General features: G+C 36.8%; 2 protein-coding genes across 13 annotated transcripts in view; both read left to right on the top strand.

Annotated features, from left to right (window-relative positions):
- The window catches only part of aebp2 (AE binding protein 2), a 70,731-nt gene extending 64,645 nt beyond the window's left edge, over window positions 1-6,086 (top strand). The window contains exons 9-10 of the mRNA XM_073945889.1: window positions 5,092-5,518; window positions 5,650-6,086. The gene's annotated coding sequence lies outside the window, so the exon portion shown is untranslated. The remainder of the gene's footprint in view (window positions 1-5,091; window positions 5,519-5,649) is intronic.
- A 6,745-nt stretch (window positions 6,087-12,831) lies between these two features.
- The window catches only part of pde3a (phosphodiesterase 3A, cGMP-inhibited), a 121,545-nt gene continuing 107,009 nt past the window's right edge, over window positions 12,832-27,367 (top strand). For 10 of the 12 annotated variants that reach the window (XR_012401709.1, XR_012401708.1, XR_012401707.1 and 7 more), the window contains exon 1: window positions 12,832-14,091. Coding sequence is in view for 5 of the 12 variants with exons in the window: in XM_073946872.1 (XP_073802973.1) it covers window positions 13,330-14,091 (762 nt within the window). In the remaining 7 variants the exon portion in view is untranslated. Of the gene's footprint in view, window positions 14,092-19,272; window positions 19,701-27,367 lie in introns of those variants that run through there. The other 2 variants (XM_073946873.1, XM_068220715.2) reach the window with 2 other exon arrangements.

Genomic DNA, 27,367 nt, shown 5'->3' with positions numbered 1-27,367 from the left:
CAAGCTCACAGCTATTTAAATGAATTTCTCTCAAGGCTTGTCTTGTGTTTCCGAGCTTCGCACCTATGATACAGCATGTGCTTTTATGAGTCTGTATGATCATCAAAGACGGTCGCTGGTGCTCGTCTGGAGTCCTCGGAGGATGATAGCAGCTCTTCGCCATCGCTAATCAAAGCACGGCGCTTCTTTTGCATACCATCCAGCTTTTGCAAAACATGTAAAAAGAAAGATTTATGATTAACATCAGTGCGTTTATTTTAATGAATGTGAAGGGAGAGTCATGCACGTGCAGCAATGACCAATAGATCGTAGGTCTCAATAGGACCAACACACTTTATTGAACATCAAGTCAAGTCAAGCTTCATTATCATTCCACTACATGTGTGGACATACAGAGGAACTAAATGTCATGTCTCGCAGGCCACAGTGCTACATAAATTAATCATAAACACAACACTGGACATAAGAGCTATTTTAAAAAAGACTATTCATATCTAAGGCCCCTTTTACACTGTCTGGTCTTAATGTCCAATTCCAATTTGTTGCTTATATCAGATTTATTTGCCTGTCCGTTTACACATTCTTTTAATTGTGACCGATATCTGATTCATGTGTTTACACTTGCTATGCAATTTACGATGTCGTGCATGTGTAAAGGCGGGTTTTAGCATCTGCACCACACTAGCCACAATGGAAGAAGTAGTCTTGCGAAATATGCAGAGTTCACCCAATTTTAAAATGATTTTTAAGCTGGGGAGGAGGGAAAGGGCCGTCATCGCCGCTTGCACCTATGGTTTATATGTGGTGCCCTCCACCATTCAGAGAACATTGTGGGTACGAGAGAGATCTCAAGTCTGGTGGGAGCAAGTTGTGGCGACTGGCCACTTTCCTCCCTTATGATTCCTCAGTTGTTGTTGTTTACCACGTTGGCGTCTCCACACACGCTCTTCCTTCTACATCATTTAACCGCTGAAAAGCACCACATTGTCGCAAGTTTAATAACGTACAAAACGAAATGCCTTAATAAATCTGTCTGTGTACATGATAGTTCTCTTTTCACATATCTGATTTATATCTGATTTATTTCCACAAATGAAGGAGACCTGAAAGCGATCTCTGAATATCTGAATGCATGCGTTTTTTCGTGTTTACACGGTCATAGAACAGATCCGATCTGTGTCACAAATGAGCATAAAATCCGGATTGGGCCACATTAAAATGCCAGTGTAAACGGGGCCTATACTATACCTATCTATGCACATAAGACAGGCTATACAAATACTTTTACATGAGACTGAACAATGTTATGCATTGTTGTGCAAACATGTACACATAGACATCACCTGTAACTGCAGGTTACCTATGCTTATATGCTTATATATAATAATTGAACTGTTAAAAGTTACTTGTTAATTAGTTAAAGTAATTAGTAACTAATACAGTTATGGTAACTAACAACCTTACCTTTTCTGAATTAAATTGAATGCAGTAATGTGCACCTTTTGTAAACAATAATCATTGTGAAAAGCGGTATACAAATAAACTTGAAGCTCTCTGGACGCCTCAGTGGAATGACATCATGTGTCTTCTAGTAAACAGAACTGACTTAGTCTGAATTCAAACATTACAGTCTTCAATGTGAAACTTCTGCTTCTCGTCGCTGAAATTTATCATGACAGTACCCAAGCTGCTTTCTCTGTCAGCTTTCAGTTTTTATGCTTTGTGATTGTGATGGCTGAGCTCATTAAATTTAAAGTGTAAAGCTAGAAAGCACATCTAGAACATGTATCAGCCACTCAAAATTACCAATGAATGATTTTTAACTGAGGTTGATTAAGGTTTATTTATTTATGTTTGTAATTAGCATACTATTTATGCATGATTACATTTATTATACAGCATTCGGTTCATTCAAGTGAAATAGTGTCCTAAATTAGTAATATTAGCAAGTAATTTTAATCAGCACATATAAATAAAAACATAAATCAATTTATATTAAACATTTATAGTGTTAAATCATGCATTAATATTATCAATAATACTATTGTTCATATTATTAATAATAATTATTAATAGGAATATTTAGTATTATTACAAATTAATTATTATTAAAATTAATAATTTTATTATTATTATAATTATTATAATTAATAGAATTAATTATTTATTAATAATTACTATTATTAGTAGCAAATTAAAAAAAGGGCCATTAACAGAAATATGCATTACATCAGTGTTTCTCAACCACGTTCCTGGAGTACCATCAACACTGCATGTTTTGGATGCCTCCTTCGTCTGTCACACCCATTAAAGGTCTTTCAGTCTCTGAGCTGATAATCTACAGTAAGTCAGGTGTGTTTAGATGACATAGAAAATGTGCAGAGCTGGTGGTCCTACAGGAACATGGTTGAGAATTGCACTACATTATGGTAATAGAGAGGAAGATGCTCTCAGTTTTCATGCATAAAAGGCTGTATAGATAAATTAATATGAATCTTTTATTTATGCATGTTTTCTATTTAGACTAAATGCATCTTGGACGTGTTCTTGACAGTTTTCATGAGCCTCGCTCTTTGAGCTCTAAGCGACTAAGTGTTGACTCAGTGAGTTTTAATAGTTGGCGACATACAGCGTCATTCCAGACAAATGTGGAGGCCGAACACTCCGGACATATAAATCTCCCCAGATGCGTCATGGGTTGAGTTTGAGGCCGTGCAGTTATTCAGCCGAGCCTCATCACAGAAGCAGAAATGAGCAAGAGAGAGAGACTGATGGAAAGATTAACAATGCTTGGAATCCATCTCATGATTTCACATCCTCTGTTAAAGTAGATCTTTCCCACAATTCCCTCCTGCTGCAGTGGTGGATACAGTAGCAAACGCTGCAGGTTGTGTTTCCATTCCACTCAGAAAGAAGGCGTGGCCTGACTGAGTGCCATCTTTGATTGGTGGATGATGGATTGACGCTTGTAATAAAAAGAGAGGAAGGTACTTGGACTGTGCCTTCTTGACGCATTCCTTGTGTTTATAAAAACATGTCTGCAAGGTGGGGGAAAAACCTGAAAGTCTACAGTCATCTCTCGGGCCCCCCACTTCCCCCAAGGCTCGGCTCCGTGAAAGCACACTTTTGTGCTCCGGTCCCCATTCCCTCTGCTGAGGTGGACTTCCACTGTTTTTCCTGGCAGACTTTGGACAAACACGCACCAAATTACGTCGCAAGTAAGCCCCCTGTGTCAAACACATGACAAATAGTTTCATTTGGCATTATTGGGGAAAGTGAAGGAAGTTAACGAGCATTCTGGAGAGAGGGAAGTGTTTTGGGTCAATCGAGTCATCGTGTGACAGCCGAGCAAACAAGCTGTTCATAGGTTTACTGGAGGTGTTTAGTCGGACTGTGTTTTAATCCTGATTTGGTTGAACTGGGCTTGATTGATTTGTTTAAATTTAACTATAGATATTTAGCTTGGATCAGATCCATTATGCCAAAACATATACCTTTCTATCAATTTTGTGGACAAAAACACATCAATTTCTAGATTTCTGGATCAATTTCAATGTGGAATAAAAGAAAATTCAATTTCAGTTTAGTAATTTATATTTTAGATGATTATGTGGCAAAGAGTTAACGTATAGTAACTTACAGTTTCAGTGGTTTGTTTAAAGGCATAGTATTACATTTTACTATACATATTTCAGATGCTTTTATAAATAGTGCTTCCTTGCAATTACAAAATGCTACATTTTGCATTTAAGTTGGAGTTTAGCTTGCTAGTTTGTCAAAGTCTTGTCTGAATGAATGGTTGATGCATTTGGTGAGATTGGAAGAACTAAAAGTTTAGTACTTTGGTAGATTAGACGGTAGATTGGTTGTTTTGTCAGAATGGTTTGTTGGTTGGTTGCAAAATTGATTGTTGGGTTGGTAGAATTGTGGCAAAGTGGTTGGTAGATTTACTTGTTGGTCAGTTTGTAGATTGATTTTTCGGTTAGTAGAATTGTGGTTAGTTGGTTTGTAGATTTACTTGTTGGTTAGTTTGTAGATTAATTGTTTGGTTGGTAGAATTGTGGCAAGTTAGTTTGTTGGTTGATAGATTTACTTTTTGGTTAATTTGTAGATTGATTGTTTGGTTAGTAGAATTGTGGCAGGTTAGTTAGTTGGTTGGGAGATTTACTTGTTGGTTAGTTTGTAGATTAATTGGTTACTGAAGTCATGGGTTGTTGGTTGGCTGATTTATCTGTTACTTGGTAGATCGGTTGGGTTGACATGTTTATTTGTACTTGTTTTGTCGATAGGTAGGTAGGTTATAGATGATAATTTGGTTTGTTTGCTAGTTGGTGGATTAATTTGTTGATTGGAAGATTGGTTTATTGGGTTTTGGTAGATTGGTTTGTATGTAGACTAACTGGTTCATTAGTTGGTCGGTGGATAGATTGGTTGGTGAGGGGATTTATTTTTTGTTGTTAGATTGGTTGGTTGGTTGGTTGGTTGGTTGGGTGGTTGGTAAATGGATTGTTTTGAGAGTTGGTACAGTAGATTGTTCATTTTGTTAGTAGAGTTGCTTTTGTTGTTTTAGTAGATTGATTCAGATTTGTTTGACAAGTTAGTTAAGTTGGCTAATTGGTTGTACTAGCTAGTTGATAGATAGATGATAGATAGATAGATGATAGATAGATAGATAGATAGATAGATAGATAGATAGATAGATAGATAGATAGATAGATAGATAGATAGATAGATAGATAGATAGATAGATAGATAGATAGATAGATAGATAGATTTTTAAAGTGTTAAGTAGCACTACTAATTACATGAAGGATGGTCATGTGTGAACTGACAGACTGTACCTCTATTTACCCACATTTGCTTTATTTTCCTTATATCTGGGGTCGCACACAGGACATGTTTGAGTCAGATTCCACAGAGACACACAGGCTGAGCTGTTGAAAACCCATTTAAAGAGCACTTATGATGCTGAAGCGATTCAGCATGTGTGTTGAGGAGGGGAGTGTGTTTATGAGTTGTCAGGCTGATTAAGGAACCATCCAGAATGCAGTTTTAATTGAAGCGGTTTTGCTCTCTTGCTTCCAAAAACAGCGCAGCTACACATTCCTGTCGCGAGTGCGCCGTCCTCAACATCAAAGCCCAACCACCAACCATGCGGGCTATTAGCATACACTCTGAAATCAACCGCTCACCTGCTTCAACAGCCCGAAAATGAGGACGCATTCATCCAGCACTTGAGGCCAGTGTATACACACACATATATTGAGTGTTTGCCAATAGCCCTGATTCTCGTCGAGCCTCATAAATAATTAATTGAAGCGGGATGATAAAGAGCCTCATGCTCATATTTGTCCTCAGTTACACTTGTGATGTTGGAGTGGGTTCAGAGCGCTCTTCACGTTGTCAGGTTTGCTGTATTTTGAGCATCTGTTGGATGTCGGGATCGAAGGTCACCTTGACCGTAAGCGAGGAAACACTGAGATGAACTTCAGAACCGCTGCAGTGATTTCTTTCAGAGGTCAGTAATGAGGGCTCACTATGCTATGACCCTCTATTAAAGATTGTTGTGATTATGAATCAATGTAATTGGGAGGTATTAAAAAGCATGCACTTGTGTTTACAATAGGCTTATTATTTTTTTTGCTTCAGCGGTTTTCATCTACCATTCTAGGACCGGCTGTTCTTCCAAAAAAATTCAGATTTTTGGCCCAGCGAAGAGTCTCTGAGCACGTTTTTGGGTCAGATCTGTTGTACCAAAACATGTCAAGCTGTGGTTTCTATGCAACAGCTGAACTAAACAAATTCAGCTGTAATGGATAAATAGATATAGTTTTATTTATTTGATCTTTGTGTTTATCTAGTTTTGTGGTTCAAAACACATCAAGCTCTGGTTTATAAAGTATGCAACAAAAGATAAAACAAATTCAGTTTTCAATTCTGCCATTTAACGTTTAGTTAGTTATGAGGCAAATAATAAATGTAATTGACATGTATTGTTTTTGTTTGTTTGTTTGTTTGTTTTTTTACAAATTCAGTGGTTTGTTTAAAGGGATAGTTCACCCAAAATTAAAATTCTGCAAGGTTTTACTCACCCTTGATTTGTTCAGATCATATTTTCCTACTAGGGAAGTCAATATGTGCCAGCATATCTTCAAAATATATTTTTTTGTGCTCAACAGAAGACTGAAACTCTAAATATAGATTTAAAACCACAAGAGGGAAAATAAACGATCATGTGATTACATTTTTTACAAAACTTTCTCTTTAAATTCTCACATATTAAGTAGTTCACACACTTTCTTGCTCATCACCTTCTATAATTTGACAGATCTATGGGGTTTGATCTTATCTGTCTGATATTCAGATGAATGGGTGGAGCTTAACAATAATAGGCATGGATGATGTCATCAATGGTCAAAATCATTTTCGAGGTGAGAAAGTTATTGTGCTTTTGATGAAAGATTTGCCAAGAGATTCTGAGTGGTTGGCAGAGGATTGCTTAGTGGTTCCTAGGGTGTGTTGGATGGTTGCCGAGGTGTTGCCAGACAAAGCATTGATTTTCTTTAGAGAAATACCAAATTGCATGGATCATTTGTTCCAGAGCAGTCCAGGATCACATATTTAAAACAGTTTTGACTTTGTTTTATTTTTGCAATCCTTACACCGCAATCAACATTGATATGAACCCTCATTATGCAGTGCATTTAGGTTTGTTTTAACCTAGAAGTAAGACTATGACATCATCAATTATAATGTCTAACCAATATCGATATATAAGGAATTTTTATGTGGTTTAAGTTCAGTTTAGAAATTTCTAATAATTTCACACTTTAAATGAAAATACAGAATGGTTTTTATTCGGGGGGGGAAATTGTTTAATGAAACAAAGATTCTTAAATTATGGCGATAGTATAGAGCACAGGTGTCAAATCCAGTTCCTGGAGGGCTGCAGCTCTGCACAGTTTAGTTCCAACCCTAATTAAACACCACTGATCAAACTAATTGAGTTCTTCAGGCTTGTTTGAAACATACAGGGTTGGAACTAAACTGTGCAGAGCTGCGGCCCTCCAGGAACTGGATTTGACACCTATGGTATTGAGAGATTGAATGCATCATGAGGGTTTTACAGTGAGTGAAATTACTGTAATGTCTTAGATCAAACAAAGAAGTACATTTAGATGTAATTAATATATTGGTGCTCTTTGGATAAGGGATTCATAAAGATAAGCAGCAAATTCATAAGTCCAAGGCACTCGAAAAGTAAGTGAAAAAATTCATGGAAAACATGGGAAAGCTAGGTTGCTGCCAGAAGTGGTGTTAGTGAGACCAGCAGGGGGTGTTTAACTTGTGGTCTGTGTGGGTCCTAACGCCCCAGTATATTGATGGGGACTCTATAGTGCTCAGTTAACACCATCTTTTCGATAAAACATTAAACTGCGGTCCTGACTCTCTGTGGTTGTTAGAAATCCCAGGATGTCCTTCAAAAAAAGAGTAGGAGTCTAACCCTGGGATCCTGGCAACATTTGCCGACTGGCCTCTGTCCATGGCTTCCTAACCATCACCATATCATAATTAGCTTCATAACCAATCAGCTGGTGTGTGGTGTGCGGGCTGGCGCAATATAGCTGCCGTTGCATCATCCAGGTGGATGCTGCACGCTGGTGGTGGATTAAAAAAAAAAAAACATGTGAAAAGTGCTTTAAGTGTCCAGAAATGTGCTATATAAATGTAATTATTATTATTAATTATATCTCAAAGTAATGGTCATGTTAATAAAGGCTTTTTCATTTTTTCACTTACGTTTTAAGTGCTTTGGACTTATGAATGTGTTTTTTACTTTAATGTCTTCTGTGTTTTTGTCATTGAAGAACGTTGCAACATTACCACTCTTATTTTTTTAATCTGAAACCTTCTTGATTCGACTCAGCAACCGCCTCTTGTAACATCATGAAAGTCTGTGACTGTGAATTGCTTGTTTTGGCTGATTGGCAGTTCTTCTCCCTCTTCCCGTCATCTGTGACGTCTGAGGGTATGATCAACTTCCTCTTTTCACTGAACATTAAACAAGCATGACTCTCAGAACTAACAGCACACTCGCTGACACAATGCATGTTTCAGATGATTCACGTTAATGTTCAGATAGCTAAAAACCATTGCAGTCTGTGACACTATCCCACAGTTCCATCCCAGAGGATGCCTTTCTGCATAGAGAACATTCTCCATTCACATCCAACCACAGGAGCGTGCCTAGAGAACAGGGTTGGAGGTGAAATTATGCTTTTATACTTGTCGTCTTGTGCCAAGCCGGGGTTTATGCTAGAGCTGATGTACTAGGAGGGAAAATTGAATCTTCTCCCAGACTTAATCCTCCATCGCTCCACCTGTAATGCGTTTTGGACTCACACGTTTGGTTCCCCCACACAAGGCAGAGTTATATTTCAGCTTTTCTATGAGCACAGAGTGTCTGATTATTTATCACGGGCCGGGCGAGATGTTTCAGGCGGCTTTTAAAATGTTTCGGGACTTGCAAATAGGTTTAAGTGTAAACACCTCCACATTGGGCCAGCGTCTGTGTACAATTATTCCTTTCTCAAGTATAACTTTGGCTTTCCAGTGGGACTGAATGTACAAGAGTACATGAAACCGGCTCTAAATAACCTCTTGGTTTTTGTTTTAATGTTTTTTATGGATGTTATTTTGTGTAGAGTGTTGCTTTAGTTGTTATGCGTTTTTTTATTATTATTTTATTAATCATAGGTTATTTTATTGCACATACAAATACAGTCTCAGCTATACAGTAAGAAATAACAGCATAAATACAAACAAGTAAACTAATTATTACAATCAGGCTAAGAACTAAAAGGTATCCATAACTGCCAAATATCATCAGACTTTGATGTTTGTCATAAGTGAGTTTGTTTAGGGAAATAACGTACTTGAGACAACCACATTTTAAAAGAGGATACCTGAGGAGATGACCACAGTAACCTTTAGGGTGCACTCCCTAAAAATAATTTATTTGGCCCACATCTAATATGCTGACACAACTCTCATCCATTCATTCATTTTCTTTTCGGCTTGGTTATTAATGTGGGGTCGCCACATCGGAATGAACCGTCAACTTATCCAGCATATGTTTTACGCAGGGGATGCACTTCCAGCCGCAACCCATCTCTGGGAAACATCCATACACCATTCACACACATACACCACTGAAGATTTAGCTTGCCCAATTCACGTATACCACATGTAAACCGGAGCACCCGATGGAAACCTACTCCAACACGGGGAGAACATGCAAACTCCACACATTAACGCCAACTGACCCAATCAGGGCTCAAATCAGCAACCCTCTTGCTGTGAGACGATTGTGCTACCCTCTGTGCCACCGTGACGCCCCCATAATGTAGATAACTATAAATAGTTTAAATAAACGATCACCTAAATTCAAAAAAACTACTTACGCTTTAGCTCATAGATCTGTTTCTTGTGTAATTTAATGTTTAAGAATGCATTAGTTAAGTGTGGAAGTATGATTAATAAATGCTGTACAATTATTTTTCATAAACAGATCATGCTAGTGATTACATTAACTATTGCAACATTATTGTAAAGTAAAATTTAATAGAATTTCTCTCTCTATAAATTAAAACAAATACCTGAAGTACCACCATAGTTTTAAAAGAAATGTATATTAAAATTGTTATCGCATTTACTTATTAATTAGATGTTGCAGATCAGATAAAGTATGCTTTTTGTTAAAGTGATGACTTTGTTAAAAATAAATAGTTCAAAAGGCAAAGGTTTTAAATGCATTACAAAGATCAAGCTTTCCTAAAATGCCATAATGCCAGCTGATCTTTTCCCTCACACTTATTGCATTAACCTCTGCTGACCTGACATCATGACAGAGGATTTAGGCATTTGTTTTGACAGGCCGCTTGTCTCCCTGATGCTTTATGTCCACACGTCTGCTCCCCTTATCCTCAGAAACACTTCCCTCTTGCAATCTTTCCATGCAATTTTTATCCTTATCTTTATTTTGCTGTTCGGAGGACATGACGCAAAGACTTAATATTAGTTGGCCCTTGACTGACCCAGGAACTGAGACCGGAAGACACTGTTTTTCCAAACAAGCACTCCCACATTCCCTGTAGCCGCTCCTCGGCAGGGGGAGGCCGGGAAACGCAGATCTGGACATCCATCAGGGCCTCGGATGCCAGTGTGGGCCCGTCCAGCAGAGGGACGGTGCTTATTCCTGTGCTAGAAAGCAGTTTCTCCCTGTGGGATTCTGCCCACGCTGATGAGAGCCCGTCTGAATGGAAACCAGACTTCGGACTGCCAACATTCATCTGATTGCTGTTTGATCTCATGCAACGATATGGGAATCATGTTTACCAGTGAATGTTCACTAGATACAAGGAAAATCGGTCAGCAAGGAGAAAATCGAAGAGCAATTTTCCATCGTCAGGTGATTTTGATGTTTGATCTCAATCAGGAATTGTTTGCAGTGAAAGTTAACAAGCTGCAAGGTTTTATATTTTAAAGAGAAAAGCAGTCAACAGGATCCAGTCTACCTGGTAATCAGATAAAAGCATAAAGATGCCATTTCATAGGGAGGAGTCTTTGTTAAATGGTTATAAATCAGTCAAAATAGCTGAAGTGAAGTGGGTTTTTATGTGAATTAGGTTTGGTTTTGCTGGGATTGATGGTTAAGTGAAGGTTACACTCTTAAAAATTAATTAGATATTGATGGTTCCATGAAAAACATGTAACCTCCCAACAACCTTTTCATTTCACAAAAGGTTTTGAGAGTGGAAAATGTTTATTTAGATAAAGAAAATATGCTTGATTTAGTTTGTCAACCCTCCCATTTTCTCCCTGATTCTCCCGTATTTTACAGTTCAATCCTGCTATTATCCCGTAAAGGTATTTTCCCATATTTCTCCCGTAATTTTAGTGTTTCTCTGAAGGGTGGCAAATAAACATTAAAGAGCCGATCCTCCCTATACACAACCCATACCACCGACACACCAGAATACGCCCCTTGCTCTTAAATGTGAGTCTGTTCTGTGCTTTCGCTTTGTTTAGGCATGAAAACACTTTGAAATAAATATAAAAACGGCGGGATTATCTTTCCTTTTCATTACAGATACCGTCTCTCCATCATATGCAATCCTCAAAACAGTCGTATAGCGGTGCGTGACTGTCAGCTGATGCGCTGTGATAAATAGATCCTGTTTCCTAAACAGATTCTGCACACGCGATTTGAAGCGAAGTGAAAGTCTGGGTTTTAGGTGCGTGTTTAAACAGACATGTACACGTAATTAATATTAATAACATCTAAAGACGTTGATCTTGGTGTTTTTTTTTTTTCAAACACAACTAATTTTATCCTAAATGAGCATAAAAAGTTCGGAAAGCAATTGAATGCTTTCATTATAACGTTAGATGTGTGCATTTTTAAAGTGACACCTGTTATTTAATGTAATCAAACGAAAAAAAAATCTAAATAAATAAGAGATTCATTCGTTGCTCTTTATTTAGAATGTGTAAGCTATACAGTGAAGAAATGGCTAATGAGATTTGATAGCTTGATTCTATTTCATTATAATAGCTATTAATTTTAATAAGCTCAACTGTTTGCGAATGTATTTGCTGCTAATGTATACTATTTACTTTTTTCTTTTGTAAATAATAATAATAATAAAACATACTAGTGAGCATTTAACTGTTTATTTACAATGAAACAGCTCCAAATGAACATATTTAGTAATTTGGGGATTTTTTAAAGGGGCTGAGGGTGTTGGGGAAATCCCGGTCACACTTTACAATAAGGTTCATTATTAATGTTAATTAATGCATTTACTAACATGAACAAACAATGAACAAAACATTTACTACTGTATTTGTTCATGTTAGTTAACGTTAGTTAATGAAAATACAGTAGTTCATTGTAAGTTCATGCTAACTCATGGTGCATTAACTAATGTTAACAAGCATGGACTTGGATGTTAATAATGCATTAGTAAATGTTCAATTATGATTAATAAATGCTGTACATGTGTTGTTCATGATTAGTTCATGCTAGTTAACTAATGAACCTTATTGTAAAGTGTTACCGAAATCCCTTATTATGGTGGGCATATCCCTTTTCACATCTGAATCTCGACAGGTATGCTAATAATGCTATTTTAGTGGAAAGATTTAAGAATCCCCCTTCCCGAAAAACTTGGCATGTGTTGGTAGTAAACAGCTTATATAAATTATTAACAAGTGTTTAACTGAAAGTTACTGTTACTGATCTATAATATGTTCAAGTCAAAATCACTGCATGACTACTAGAACTTCTATGTTAAGCTGCTTTGACACAATATACATTGTAAGAGCACCAAATACAGTAAATAAACATGAATTGAATTGACTGTACTGTATATGTTAAATGTGTACGTCCAAACACACTTAAAATATGACTTTTGCTGCTTGTTCAAACTACATATTTAAATTGATTTGAAACAGTACAATTCTTAATGTTTTTTTAGGACAGCACAATTGTTTTATGTTTAATCCATCTAAATTGGTTGAAAAACAAAGAGTTAAACTAATTTATTTGTGTTGGCAACACAAGGAGATGTGTGGAATAGCATTTTTTACAGTGCAGGTAAAGTTTTAATATATATATAAAAAACAGAAACATTACACAGAAAAATAAAAGCCTGAATGTTAAATAGATATAATAAAAGCATTTGAATTATTATTGTTTTCTCCACTAAATGTGATCTCGCTGCATTGTTCTCCTGCACATGAGCAGCTGAAATCAATAAATGAGCTGAAGGATGCGCTGAATGGGCTCGGGATGGTCGTCTAGCGGTGGATGCGGAGCTCAGCGCGCGCTCGGGGTTTAAGGACCGCCTCACGAGCGACGGGACAGCCGCCAATATGATCCAAAAGTCAAGGAAATCTTTCAGCAGCGAGAGTTTCCACGCGTGAAAACGGCCCGGGAGCGAGAACAATAATCCAGGGGGAGAAACAAAGAGAGAGGGAGGGAGGGAGAGATCATTGACTGATCCTGATGATGATGAAGAGGAGGAGGAGGAGGATGATGATGGTGGCCTAGAAACATCAGGAGTTATTCCTCGATCGGATCGTAAGACGATGGGGGATTTTACGCATTGCGAAGCAAAGGGTCTCGCTTTTCTCCTCCGCTACTTTTGACGCGAGGATGCGTTGAAGGCGAACTCGTGGCAGCCACTCACGTGAGAACGGAACAGCGGCTCTGCGCATTAATGCGTGTGTGCGCGAGCGCGTACGCGTGCTCTCCCGTGACCGATGGCACTGGAATCCGTGCGCAACGGCTATGTGCGCACTTGTGTCACTCCCGTGGAGCAGGACTGCTGGCACTCGTGCTTGCGAAGCCGTAGAAGCCTCTCGTCGGCCGTGTGCGTCGCCTCGCTGTCCGTGCTCCTCGCGCTGCTCTGGGACGCGGAGCGCACACACGCGCACTCGGGCTCTCACTTGGTGACGCTCGTGGAGCTCGTGTGGCAGCTGCTCTCGCCCGTCCTCACGCTCGTGTGTGCCTTCTTCTGGGTGGGTGTGTATCTGCTCCGCTGCGGGGTGCTGATCCGCACGGCAGTGTTCCTGCTCACCGTGTGCCATCTGGGCGAAGCGGCGGCGCAGTCGCTGCTGGATGCGCAGCAGCTGTACTCATTCACGGCCACCGCGCTGGTGCTGCTCGCCTGCCTGGCCAGCGGGGCGCTCATGGTGGTGCGGCTGGGTCAGGGCATCTCCGTGCTGCTCTTCATCAGCATCATCAGGACCGTGTCGCTTCTGTCGCTGCAGAAAGTGCGCGCCAGCTGGAGACCGTACCTGGCGTACCTGCTCGGGCTGCTCGGGGTCCTGCTGGCGAGGTATGCGGACAGGCTGCTGCCGGAGCAGGGCGCATCACACCGGGAGGGATCGAGGGGAGATATTCCGGTATTTAAGAGGCGCAGGAGGTCCAGCTCCGTAGTCTCGTCAGACATGGCACAGCACGGCCAGTCCAGAAGCAAATCGCACAGGAGGACATCTCTGCCCTGCCTGCAGAGAGAACAGGTACGCGGACTCTTATTGATGATGAGGCTGCTACTGCTGTATATCGATCGCGGATACTGTACAGTAAATACGATCGGAATTGTAATTGATGTCGCTTGATGTTGTTTAAGAAGTACTAGCGCTGCGCAAGTTCAAACACATCTAGCCTCTATTAATCACCAAGACGAAAGCGTAGATTTAGGCTGTATACGAGTACTTGTGAAGTATTAAAACTGATGTTTTCTTTGTTTTGATACATAATGGTACTGCTAGTCGTCTGCATGCACTTTAGAAACTATAACATCATAATGCAATGCAGAGAGTCGCCTCTTGTGACTTATCTTGAAAAGTAAAAAAGGATTTTCCTATAGTTTTTGTTGTTGGACACTTGGAAAGCTTCACTCAAGCATGCATACATGGTTTTCATATATGACACAATTTAGCAGAAAGCAGTGAACTTTCACCTTTTGTACACTGTTTGGTGTGTTTTTGATTTTACAGCTCCTGCTGACAACCATTATAATTTAGCATGTTTGAGGTAGTTTAAGAAATCACTGAACTAGCATTGTGGAGATTGCAAAAGCATGTGTGTCATTCGATTCTGCACTTATGTTTATGCTTGGGTTTGTGGATATTAGTGGTGTTTTTTTGCAACGCATACAGGCACAGAAAACACTGTGTGTTGCACAATTTGGCTGGCCAGTGGGATGTTATTGTATTTGGATGCATGTATTGTAAATCTCTTGAGCTATCTATACGGTAGTGTTTTAAAACAACACAACTTCACCACTTTTAATCATTATTTTTTAAGTAATACTAAACATTGTTTACCATTATATATGGAATTGTTTCCTTTAAATTTGATTTTAGATTATAATTAACCATTTAATGTGTTATTGTGTTCAGTATAAAGTCTTAACTCAAACATGCAAGGTCTAAATAACTGACCGATCTCCAAACTCGCTACACATATCGCTGTCAAGCTTATGTCCTGTTTTAAGTATTTATTTAGACAATTTTATGCAAACATGCAGTAAGATGAACAACCTTTTAAATGTTACATTAATCCTAAAGTGGATGTAAATAAAGCGTCATATTTACAGTGCTGTATTGCACTTTAGGTGATGGATAAATGCATTTCATAGGAATTTTTAAAGCTCTCACCAGTGTTTTAATAGAAACAGTGTTATTGTTGCTTTGATCTGCCTGTATTTAATTTGCGCCCTCTAGTGACTACATAAATGATATATTTGGGAACCTTTGCTTTAGATGAATCTGGAAATGAGCAACTTTTGTTACGGCTCATTATATTGTCAGTGCATAACTTTTGACGTCTCTACTCTGTGTGTGAAATGGAAAAGACAACAGATCCCATGAATTTCCATGTTCTGTCTAACGCACACACACACACACACACACCTGGTGCACATGTGTGATGTCTGGAGTGATATTAGTTCCTATAGCGGTTTACGGGTAGTTGTTTTATCTGTGTGGTCTGGCTGTGTAAACATACCACCGTGTGACCCCTGCACTGTTCATGTCTTTCTGACTGTCTGTTCAGACAATAACCTGTGTGTCTTAATGGGCCACACAGAACAGCGCACACTGCATACATAAAAAAAAAAAACGTCGCCCTTCTGAGCTTTTGGTGTGGATCCAAATCTGTTTGACGTCAGAGTTTGGTTGGCGTGAAAGCAGTGTTTGCAATTGTTATGAAAACTCGGACGCGATCAGATTCTGATGACGAATAAATTGCATCTTTGCATGCTCCTGCCACATTTATTTGAGAGTAATGTGTTTCCCATAACTGCTTGTCTCTAAATAAATCGCAATCTCGTAATGCATGTGTAGACAAATGTTAGTTTGTGAAGCTTTGTTGGCAAATCCGAAGGGAGACATTTTTTAATAACACAGTGAAACATACGTCTTTTCCTCATTACCAAGCTACGACTCACTTTTAATGAAGGCAACAGTAAACCACAGCACCAAGGTCATGAGTTTGATTCCCACAGATTGCATGACCTCAAGGTTAAATGCAATGCAATTGTAAGTCACTTTGGATTTTTCAAAAATGGGAATCGAACCCATGACGTTGGCATTGCAAGCACAAGCTCTTTTGTTTGATCTCAAGGAAGGCCAGTTGTAAATGTTAATAATGCAAATGCACTGGAGTTTAGATCTAAAAGTACTGTGAATGTCATTACTAAGCTACATGTTGTACAGTAGATCAAACTCATAAGAATCTCCACCTTAAAAACAGGGACACATTTTATTTTGATGGTCCGTTTGTTGAATTTAAGTTACATTGCATCTACATGCCGACTAATTCTTATTAGATCATAAGTAGACTGTTAGGTTGGGGTTAGGGTTAGTTTAAGTTCACATTTACTTGCTAAGTTTCTTATAGTCAGTTAATCGTCTGTTGAAGGAGCAGTATCAGCAGATATTAAGCAGACAGTCTACTAATACTCAAATGGACCATCAAAATCAAGTGTCACCAAAAACAGCAGCAAGCTTGTAAGTTCGATTCCCATTGGATTTATAAACTGATCACATGTATAGCTTATATGTAAGTCTCTCTGGATTAAAAAAAACAACTTCTGCCAATTTTGTGAACATCATGAATGTATGCATATAACTTTTATAGTTACTGTTCAGGGAATCAAACCCATGACCTTGCTGTTGCAAGCACAGCTGTACTGTTAAAACTACAGGAATACCATTGATGTACTGCAGTTAAGGTCAATGCAAACTGGCTTTTGGACTGATTGTTAAACCAGCCTTGGTATATGTTTTAGTTCAGGTGGTTGGTTATTGGTTCTTATCACCTTGGTAAACAGGAAATGAGCTCAGATGCGCTGTGACCATTATCTGCTACCCACTCAGCAGAGCACATGCCCTGGCGCTTTGAGCCATTATCAAACTACGTCATGTGATTTAAAGTAGCTCACATTCAATGAGCGTCACTGGATCTTAAACAGTAGCACAGAGAACAAGAGTTTAATTCCCAAAGTATACATGAACTAATACAATGCATAACATCAATGCAAAGTCACTTTGGGCAAGAGCCACATTTGTTAAAAACATATTTTGCATATATTCATTTAAGGCTTATACAGTAGTTAATGTTCGAGTAATCAAACCCATGACTGTGGTGTTGCAAGTACCTGCTTTATTGTTTGAGCAACATGAAAACTAAGCATAAATGATAATGATCCAATGCATGACACTTAAGACCTGAAGTGAAGGCTTGGACCAATACACAAACCAGCCTTAGTTAATGTCTCCGCTCAGGTGGTTGGTTATTGGTTCGTATCTCCCTGGTAAATAATCAATCACCCACAGAGTAGAGCACATGCCCTGGATGCTTTCAGTGACCCGGGGCATGCACTGTGGGTCATTACAGAGCTCCATGCTGTAGCTGAAAGTAGTTCACATTTAATGAGTGTTCTCAAACAGCAGAGCGTTTAGTCATTTAGCGGACGCTTTTGTCTAGAGCGACTTACAATTGAGGAGGCATTCAGAGATTCAACAAGAAGAGGCAATACACACAAGAAGTGCTCATTATACAAAGGAACCATTAGTGCACAGATAATTAAGTGCTTTTTAAGAGCGAGGGAAGAGTGTTTTTACAGGTGGTTTGTCAAGCCCACTTACCTGTGTGAAATTATTAATGCTATTTTTTAGAGATATGGAGTGATTTGTAACAATGTCTAGTGCACATGTGCAAAACTGGCAGTTAAAGTTTCAGAGTAGTGATGGGGAGTCGGATCATTTTAAGTCTTGTTCAGTGTGATGAACGAATCTTTTTGCGAGTCATTTCGTTTAATTTGCCAAAATATTATTAAAAGGATACGAGTTGCTTTCAAACTCATCTACAGCTTTACCAAACGTTGATCACACTACAAACAAGTCATGACTGGAGTGCTATAAGAAAGAGAAAATCATCATTTATTGTCTACCTGGTCTTTTTGTGTATGATTATGTCAGCTCAGCTCTTCTGACAGGTCTTCAAGTTTCAGTGGTTCGTTCACGTCACACAGACACTGCCATATAAGCTTAACCAAAGCACACAGTCTGAGCCAAAAGGATCCATCATTAGTTCACCTTTCGAGTCTTCTGGTGACAGCATGTAAAGAGAGTTGACTCAAACCCAAGGACTCGAGAGATCGTTTCCGGGTCTAAATGCATATGATTGGCTTTTGTCTTTCACGTTATGAACAAATGACTCAAACCAGGAATTCGAGAGATGAACGGATCAAATCTCTCTCCGGCTCTAAATGCATAGGATTGGCTTCTGTCTTTCGTGTGATGAACAAACGATTTAAACTGTAAACTCGAGAGATGAACTGATCAAATCTCTTTCCGGCTCTGACTGCATATGATTGGCTTCTGTCTTTCATGTGATGAACGAACGACTCAAACCCGATAGAGGACTTGGAAAAGGAACTAATCTTTTACTCCACCTGCACAAATGTGCACATGCGCAAATGAACAGATCACTCCCTGAGAGGACGCATCGTTCTCGATTTATACAAAATATTCGCTTAAAATGACCCATCACTATTTCAGAGAGATGAAAGAGTGTGTTTTGCACCCAGATGAAAGAGTGTAGAGCAAAGCACCAAGATCATGAGTTTGATTCCCAGAGAATGCATGAACTTGATAAAAATTCTACCTTAAATGCAAAACAATGCAGGTTTTTTGATAATAGAAGCATCTGCTATATTAGTTCAAATGTGCTTTTGCAGTCATATTGCTTTTACAGTTACTATCATGGGAATTAAACCCATGACCTTGGCTTCTACTGCTTGAGCTGCGGGAAAGGAAAATATAAATGTTAATGATTCAAATGCATCACACTTGAGTCCCAAAATTAATATGTGAAGATCCACTGGCTTGAGCATCAAACCAGCCTTAGTAAACGTTTCAGTTCAAGTGGTCAGTCGCCGGTTCATATCCCCCTGGTAAACAGGAAATGATCTCAGAGTCGCTGTGACTATTTTCTGTGGGCCACTCAGCAAAGCACATGCCCTGGGCGCTTTCAGTGATGGACATAAAATCATTCCCGTTATGAACATCGCTGTGTGAAGTGAATTACGCAACGTCCTTCAAATGGACTGAAAATGTTGACTTGGTCGTCTCACTCATCTCTGCTGTCCACAGACTCGACTCACCTTATTAAAGTGAGAAAGCAGATTCATCCAACAGATTTGCTTCAGCCATACGGCTGCGGAAATTGCAAGTGTTAGTTCTCAAGTTAAGTGCTCTAGTTGACTACTCATCTTCGGTGTGTCTGGATGGTAAACTGAACCAGCTGTACCTCGCTGCGTTTAAGCACAGATCTCCAGAGGACTGTGTTCATGGAAAAACCCCCGTTTAATGGCGCGAGGAGTCATTTCGGCTCAAACACCTCACCGCGTGGAGTCTTTAGTAGCCTTTAGCGGGTCACTGAATTGCGATTAGCCCAGGGCTGCCTGGAAAAGCTGTTCGCCGTGAGCCGGCGCCTCTGGGCAGAGCAGAGAGTATTTAAATCTTCACTTAAAGGGGAAGCGTGTCATTTTAAATGTTAAAACCCGTCCTCCTGTCCCAGTTTAATGTGCACTGACAAGTAAGCTACCGAAAACAAGGTGAGTGCTTTTAAAGAATTTCTCGTCTCGTTTTTAAATGTATCTTTACATTTTTCTTCTCCTTCTTGCACATATAATTATTCACCCTCCTGTGCATTTTTTTTTTCAAATATTTCCCGAATTATGTTTAACAGAGGAAGAAATAATACATTTAGGTCTTCAGTGCATGTCTCACTGGCAGTCTAACAGATTTCGTGGCACATTTGTATGAAGGGCCAGCAGGTTTTTGTCTTGAAGTGTGTTATGTGAAGCCATTCATTGCCATTGAATGAGTGTAAACACTGGCTCTTCAGCGCTTTATAAACATTGCTCTGTTTGTTTGAGCTGCTGACACGTCATCTTCAGACATCTCGGATGAAAGAATAATAATATGCAACCCATTTTATTTCTATAATATAAAGCATTTTGGAGTGAAACAGGAGATTTAATCAGATGAAAACTGTGTTGATGGGATGGACACTTTTTTTTACAGGCTATGAGTTTCCACAGTTATTACTGTAATACATTTAGATTCTTTTTTACTTGCTTGTTTTTTTTTTTAATAGTTTTATTTGTGCTTCTAATACAGTAGCTGTAAGAATGATGGCAAAATCTTTCTCTTCTCACCAAAGTAATGAATCAATGCAAGTTTGCATTTCACAATTTGGACTATTATTTGTAGAGTTATATCTTGCAGCTGCAAGTTTATAAAGTGCTCAGCATATATAAGTTCACCCCTCACAAATCTCTCTTTAAATTCATATTTTTAATAGGAAGCTCTACAATATTATATTTTTGCATATACATTAAATAGGTCAGTACTTAAGCCAAATCTGGAGCTTATCTAACAAAATAACTTACGATAACGCTCCAATAACTAGTAGAGCCAAAGGTATATGTTATAGAAAACTATTAAATACAAATTTAAAAAAGGAAAAATCAAGAGAAGCAAAAAATAATAATAATAATATTAGAAAAACTGAGTTGAAATGTTGTATGTTGTTGCTTCTTTTGCAATATTTGCTTGAATTTAATTGTTTTATCTTTCAATTTATAAAGATGTTTGGTGAATAAAATAGCATTTTAATAAATATATCTGTTTAATAAATCTGTTTTGTTTAAATGCACTAAAAGAAATTGCCCATATTCACTGAGAAATGGAGAAAAATATTCATTTTCAAAATGATGTATTCTCAATTATGCTGAGCACTGTATATTGTAATGTAACAAAAAAATCTGAATGGCAAGAAATAAAGTCACATTTCTCAGAAAAAAAAGGTTATAGATAGAGTCATTGTTGGCGATAACACAAGTAACGTGAGTTACATATGAATATTAGTAACGTGTGTTTGTAATAATCTCTATTTTAAAAAAAAGAGAGAGAGAGAAATACCCTGCAAGTTCTGAAGGAGATCAAGCCACAGGCAGGTATGAAAAAGTAACTCAAAAGAAATGTAACACATTACTTACCATAAAAAGTAACTAAGTCATGCAACTAGCCACTTTTTTGGGTAGTTACATTAATATTATAATGCATTACTTTCTTAAGTAACTTTCCCCAACACTGGTCTGAATATTGAGGAAAACTCCCAACTCCTTAATTGCGTTTTTTCATAGAAAATTTTTTTTATTTTTCTTGGATAAATAAAGTCGCACTGAGAAGAAGAAAAACTACAATGAGTAATAAGCTCAGATTTGTGAGATGTAAACTAAGATTACCATGGATTTTCTTTTCTTTTGCTGATTGATCAGATGGGAGCACAAGTCAATATATTGGTTGTCATCTTCATTCAAAGTTTTAAAAATATACCCAACCATCAAAAAAGCTTCATTTTTTTTTTCAGTTCTAACATGAAGCGAGTGTATTAATACTTGACTTAAAAGAGAAAGCAATCGGCGCTTTCCTCACATCTTCTCTCCAGACGATTAACGGCAGGGTCGTCTCCCGCTGTCGTTCCTCCCAAACTAGTAGAAAAACAGTGGCATTTTTAGCGGCCTGAGAATGCGGGATGTTTCTGTTTCTTTTGTGATGGAGGACTGGATAATGTATTAGACTTCTGGAGGAGAAAGAAGGGTGTGCGAGCAGCTATTTGAGGAATGACGCAAATAGAGATCCATAGAGACCAGGAGTATGTTTCTGTGCCATGGGCTTTTTTATAAGGGCTCCTTTTTTTCCCTAGCCTGGTGCAGATATGAGGTTAGTAGGTGGGACTTTTCTGTCTGCCAGGCTTGATAATGAACCTCATAAAGGGAATGTATTGTGAAAATTGGACTTTTTCTGTGTTTAAGTGCCGTAATCTGGTCCCCGGTGCATCTGTCAACCAAGAAAATGTGAAAAAGGAAACCCAGTAACTGTTTTGATTAGCCCTTTTCTGCAGACATCAGGAAAAATGTGTTGTTCAGATTTCACTAGTGACGTAAGAAGGGGATCTTATTATGCATTACCACCCCTTCAATCTGCACATTTGCACCCACAGTCCACTATTTATGTTTACTTGCTGTAGCAGCAGAGATTTACAATGTTGGCGGCAGAAAAACTTTGCAAACGTTGTGTTGTCGGGTGTGCAACTCAACATGCGAGTCTCCAGACTCCAGATATGAATTTAGTTTCTGAAGGAAATCTGTCGAATAATCCAAGTGAAGGGTTATATATTTGGGCAAATATAGTTAACACCAGACTTCTTCAACATTGAGGGTTATTTTACTATTTTGGTTAACTCTTTCTGCTGTCAATACCAGCACTTCGAGCTTTAAAGTCAGCCTGAAATTAAAATTTAAAGAAAGGAAAGAGCTTATTTTGGCCATCTTCAATCAAAGTCTGAGCATCTTCTCTAATGATGTCAGTTAGACATCTACAATATTCCTAGCCACGCCCCTTTTAACGTTAGTTTGCTATGAGGGAACGATGCACAAAGAGAAAGCCTCTTTCGTGATACTGAAGTTAGCAGATTTTCAGGCATTACTGTGTAATATTGCGCTGCCACAGCAAAGTCCCTTGATTATTCTGCCAATAATCAAAATAAATAATCCGTAATTTTAAGGCTGATTTCTGGCAGCTGTGGTATTGAAAAAAATGCCATGAAATGATGTCCAATAAATTACAGAAATTTACTGTAAAATAACAAATATTAAATTACAGAAATTTACTGTAAAATAAAAAATATTAAATTTAAAAATAAATTTAATGTCCATTATTTTGCTGTATATTTCTGTAGTTTAACGGCTGTTATTTTACGGTTTATTTCCGGAAATAAACTGTAAAATTGCAGATTTTTTTTACAGTGCAGAATGAGAGTTTAATTTCAAGCCATATCGTAGAAAATAGCATTATTTTAATACTAATAAAATAGCAACTTTCATTTTCCGTCCCGATCGAATTTTCTCAGTCTAATGCACGATGCAACTACAGAATATTCAAGCTTTAAATAAGAATATCATCATTTTATAGCTAATGGTCTAATCTGATTCAATTAGCTATGCGAAGCTAAGCTAACGTAAGATATTTGAACGAGTTTTTTTTTATTTTTATTTTAAACGAGTCATTTTAAACGAGTCATAGCGACTCAAAAGATACTCTTGACGCACTTGATCACTGTTACCCTGATGAAGGCAGTTCCTTGCTGAAACGCGTAGGTTTTTCAAGATTTAGTCATGTAAGGGCTTTTTAAATTTCTCAAATTTTTGGAGTGCCCTGGACTGATTCCTGTTGTTGTTTTGATGAATCCCTTACCCAAAGAGCACCGACCAAATATTTGAGTTACCCCTGAGCGCTTTTTGTTTGTTTTTTGGATTAATAAATGAAGCTATTCAAATCTTTTATAATCGCAATATACTCTAGTCAGATTTATTAGACTTCATATGCTTATGAGCGAGAAAAACAAGATTGAACAAACGTCTGTGCAAAATGCCATTGCTTTGTTTCCTGCCCTTGTAAAATCTAGAGTTTTAATTAATCTTAATTTCTGCAAGTCAGTAAATCATCTCCATTTGTTCAAAATGAAATAACAAAGGAGCATTGTGCTCAACTGTACTCTATATTGCAGTAAAACAAAATATTGCAATGTCATATATTTCCAATATTGTGCAGCCGTAGTACCTGCAGTAGCCTGACTCTCCAGCCTGAGAGTTTTTTTAATTGACACCAGAGCTCTGCACTCGCGGAGGGTTGTTCTCCCTCCTGCAGGCCTGCGTCTTCACTCGCTGTAATGGGTCTGGTGTGCGCCGCTGCGGCAGACAGAGGGATCTTTGACGTGGATGCTGTATTTTGCTTGTAAGCGGCCTCAACCGTGCCAGGCCTGGAATGTGTAGCCTCAGCTGTCCTGCCTGAGCGCCGGCTGCCAAAAACCTCATCCATTTTAAAAATGCTTGCAGTTTTTCGAGTCTTTCCAAACAAGCTCCAAGGAGCCGCTTCTATCTGAACCAGGTGCGCAGCTGGCGAAAACCAAAATGACATTAGCTGCTCTACATATGTCAGTCCAAATGAATTGCAGGCCGGGCACACGCTGCTGTAAAAGCGTGTCTGGAGAGTCAAGGCTGTTCAAAGGCTTTTGGAAATTGTGTTTTTGTGAAAGGCATTGATGTTTTTTCTTTTGCACATGTTTTGGCATTTACCTGGACTGCATCGGGATACTGATATACGCTTGAAGTCTGAATTATTTGCCCCCTGTATGTTTTTTTACCCAATTTCTGTTTAACGGAGAGCTGATTTTATCTTTATGCCATGATGATAGTTTGGTAGATATTTTTAGATTCTAGTATTCAGCTTAAAGAGACATTTAAAGGCTTAACTAGGTTAATTAGGTTCATTATTATTCAGTATTAGTCAAAATTATTTTATTTTATAGTTGTTAATTCATACTTAATTACTTATCCGTGTTAATTACATAAAACAAAAACAAAAATGTACATAAAAAAACAATAATAATACTTAAATGTTTCTCAACATAATCTAGACTTTTTTTCCCATTTGTGCAGTATGCAATAGTGTTTTATTCTGGCCTTGTACAAAATTAATCAGTATTAGTCAAAATGTATTTATTTTATAGTCAAACTTACTATTAAATTAGCATTATTAACCCAGGTTACTATAAAAAGTATTAATACTGCTACTACTACTACTACTACTAATAATAATAATAATAATAATAATACAATTTATTATTATTATTTATTATTATTATTATTATTATTATTATTAGTCAAAATGTATTTAATTTATAGCCAATGTAACTATTAAATCAACATTATTTACCCATGGTACTATAAAAATTTAATAAAAATAAGAAAAATAAATAAATAATAATAATATTATCTTAACATAATCAGAGTTTTTTTCTTTCATTTTTGCAGTGTGCACTCAGTAGTGTTGTCGAAGCGCTCTTGTTTTAACCTGACCTTGTACAAAATAATTAATTATTAGTCAAAATGTATTTATTTTATAGTCAAAATATTAAATCAGCATTATTAACCCAGGTTACTCTAGAAAAGTAATACAACTACTACTACTTATACTAATAATAATAATAATAATAATAATGATTATTAGTCAAAATGTATTTAATTTATAGCCAAACTAACTATTAAATCAACATTATTTACCCAGGTTACTATAAAAATGTAATAATGATAAAAAAAATAGTAATAATAAAAATAAAAATAAATAAATAAAAAGAATAATATCTCAACATAATCAGATTTTTTTTCTTTAATTTTTGCAGTGTGCACTCAGTAGTGTTGTCGAAGGTCTGTCAAAATGTATTTATTTTATAAACAAACTAACTATTAAAATCAGCAATATTAACCCAGGTTATTATAAAAAATGTATTAATAATAATAATAATAATTATTATTATTATTATTCATTATTAGATTATTAATCAAAAACTGAAATTTTGTTTATAGCCAAGCTAACTATTAAATCAACATTATTAACCCAGGTTATTATTAAAAGTATTAATAATATTATTATTAATAGTAATTAAAAAAAAAAAAAATAATAATAATAATAATAATAATAATAATAATATCTCAACATAATAATTTTTTTTCTTTCATTTTTGCAGTGTGCAGTGTTCGAAGGGCTGTTAAAATTTATTTATTTTATTAACAAACTATCAGCAATATTAACCCTGGTTATTATAAAAAAGTAATAATTATAATAATAATAATATCTCAGCATATTCAGTTTTTTTCTTTCATTTTTGCAGTGTGCACTCAGTAGTGTTGTCGAAGCGCTCTTGTTTTATCTGACCTTTTACAGAATTATTCATTATTAATCAAAATGTATTTATTTTATAGTGAAACTAACTATTAAATCAGCATTATCACCCAGGTATTATAAAAAAAGTAATATTAATAATATCTCAACATAATCTGAACATTTCTCATTTTTGCAGTGTGCACTTAGTAATGTAGTTGAAGGGATCTTGCTGTTTTAATGTTGCCTGGTATAAAATTGTTCATTACTAGTCAATATTATTTTATTTGATAGATATGTTAACTCCTAATCCATACTAAACTACCAATAATAATAATAAAAACAATAATATCTCAGCATAATCAGATTATTATTATTATTATTCAGCAATGTGCACTCAGTAGTGTTGTCGAATGGCTCTTGTTGATTTAACCTGGTGTTTTGGGTCTCCAGTTCACCCCTCTCTCTCTCTTTCACTCCCACTGCAGCCCAGATGAGTGTCCGCTCAGACAAGGCCTGTCTTGTTAACTCACTCACTGGCGTGTTTTACTTTCCAAAATATGGATGGCAGATGGTGCAGTGATGGGGGGAAGGTTCAGAGTCGAGCCAGTCAGCGACAAAAACGCTGTCTGTACATCTGTCTGTTTGTCTCGCTCGTTCTCGCACTACGGTTTACGTATTTCAGGCACGGTTTGCTTTTTTGCGGGGTATATTTGAGTTAGGGGGAAGCGGATTCGCTCTGGATAGTTTATAGCACATTTGCTCAAGTCCAAAATACATTTGAGTGTGGAGTAACTAGTCCTCGGCTGTTGAACGATGTTGATTTCGAAGTTTGCATTTTAAAGCTTTGAAATACATTTTATATTAAGTGTTGGATTAATTTGTTACATTTCCTATCATTATTTTAGAATTATTTATATTTATATTGTAATTGTATTAAATTATTATTATTATTATTGTTATTATTATTATTATTATTATTTTTATTATTATTTTTTTTATTGTTGTTGTTGTTGTTGTTATTATTATATTAGGATTATTTTATTTAATGACTATATTTTAATATTCACTGCTTATCCTATTAATTGAGTGCAGTTATTTGTTGGCTTGTTTATTTTTATTATTTTTTAATTAATAATTTCAATAATATTAATAGTAAAAGTAATTCTAATAATAACAATAACAACTGTTGTTTATTATGTATTATTTATTATAATTATTATTATTATTATTTTAGTTTTATATATTTTTAACTACTACATTTTCATATTTATTGGTTATATTATTAATTGAGTGCAATACATTTTTTGGATTTTTTATTATTTTGTAATTATAAATTTTAATAACAATTACTATTATTATTATTATTAATAATAATTTTACATTTAATTGCTATATTGTAATATTCATTGTTTGTATTATTATTCGAGTGCAAATAATTTGTAGGATTTTTTTATTTTTATTATTTTCGTATTACTCATTTTTTTATTAT

Source organism: Danio rerio, chromosome 4, assembly GCF_049306965.1.
Source record: "Danio rerio strain Tuebingen ecotype United States chromosome 4, GRCz12tu, whole genome shotgun sequence".
NCBI classification, from domain to species: domain Eukaryota; kingdom Metazoa; phylum Chordata; class Actinopteri; order Cypriniformes; family Danionidae; genus Danio; species Danio rerio.
This window is presented reverse-complemented; position numbering and strand designations above follow the sequence as displayed.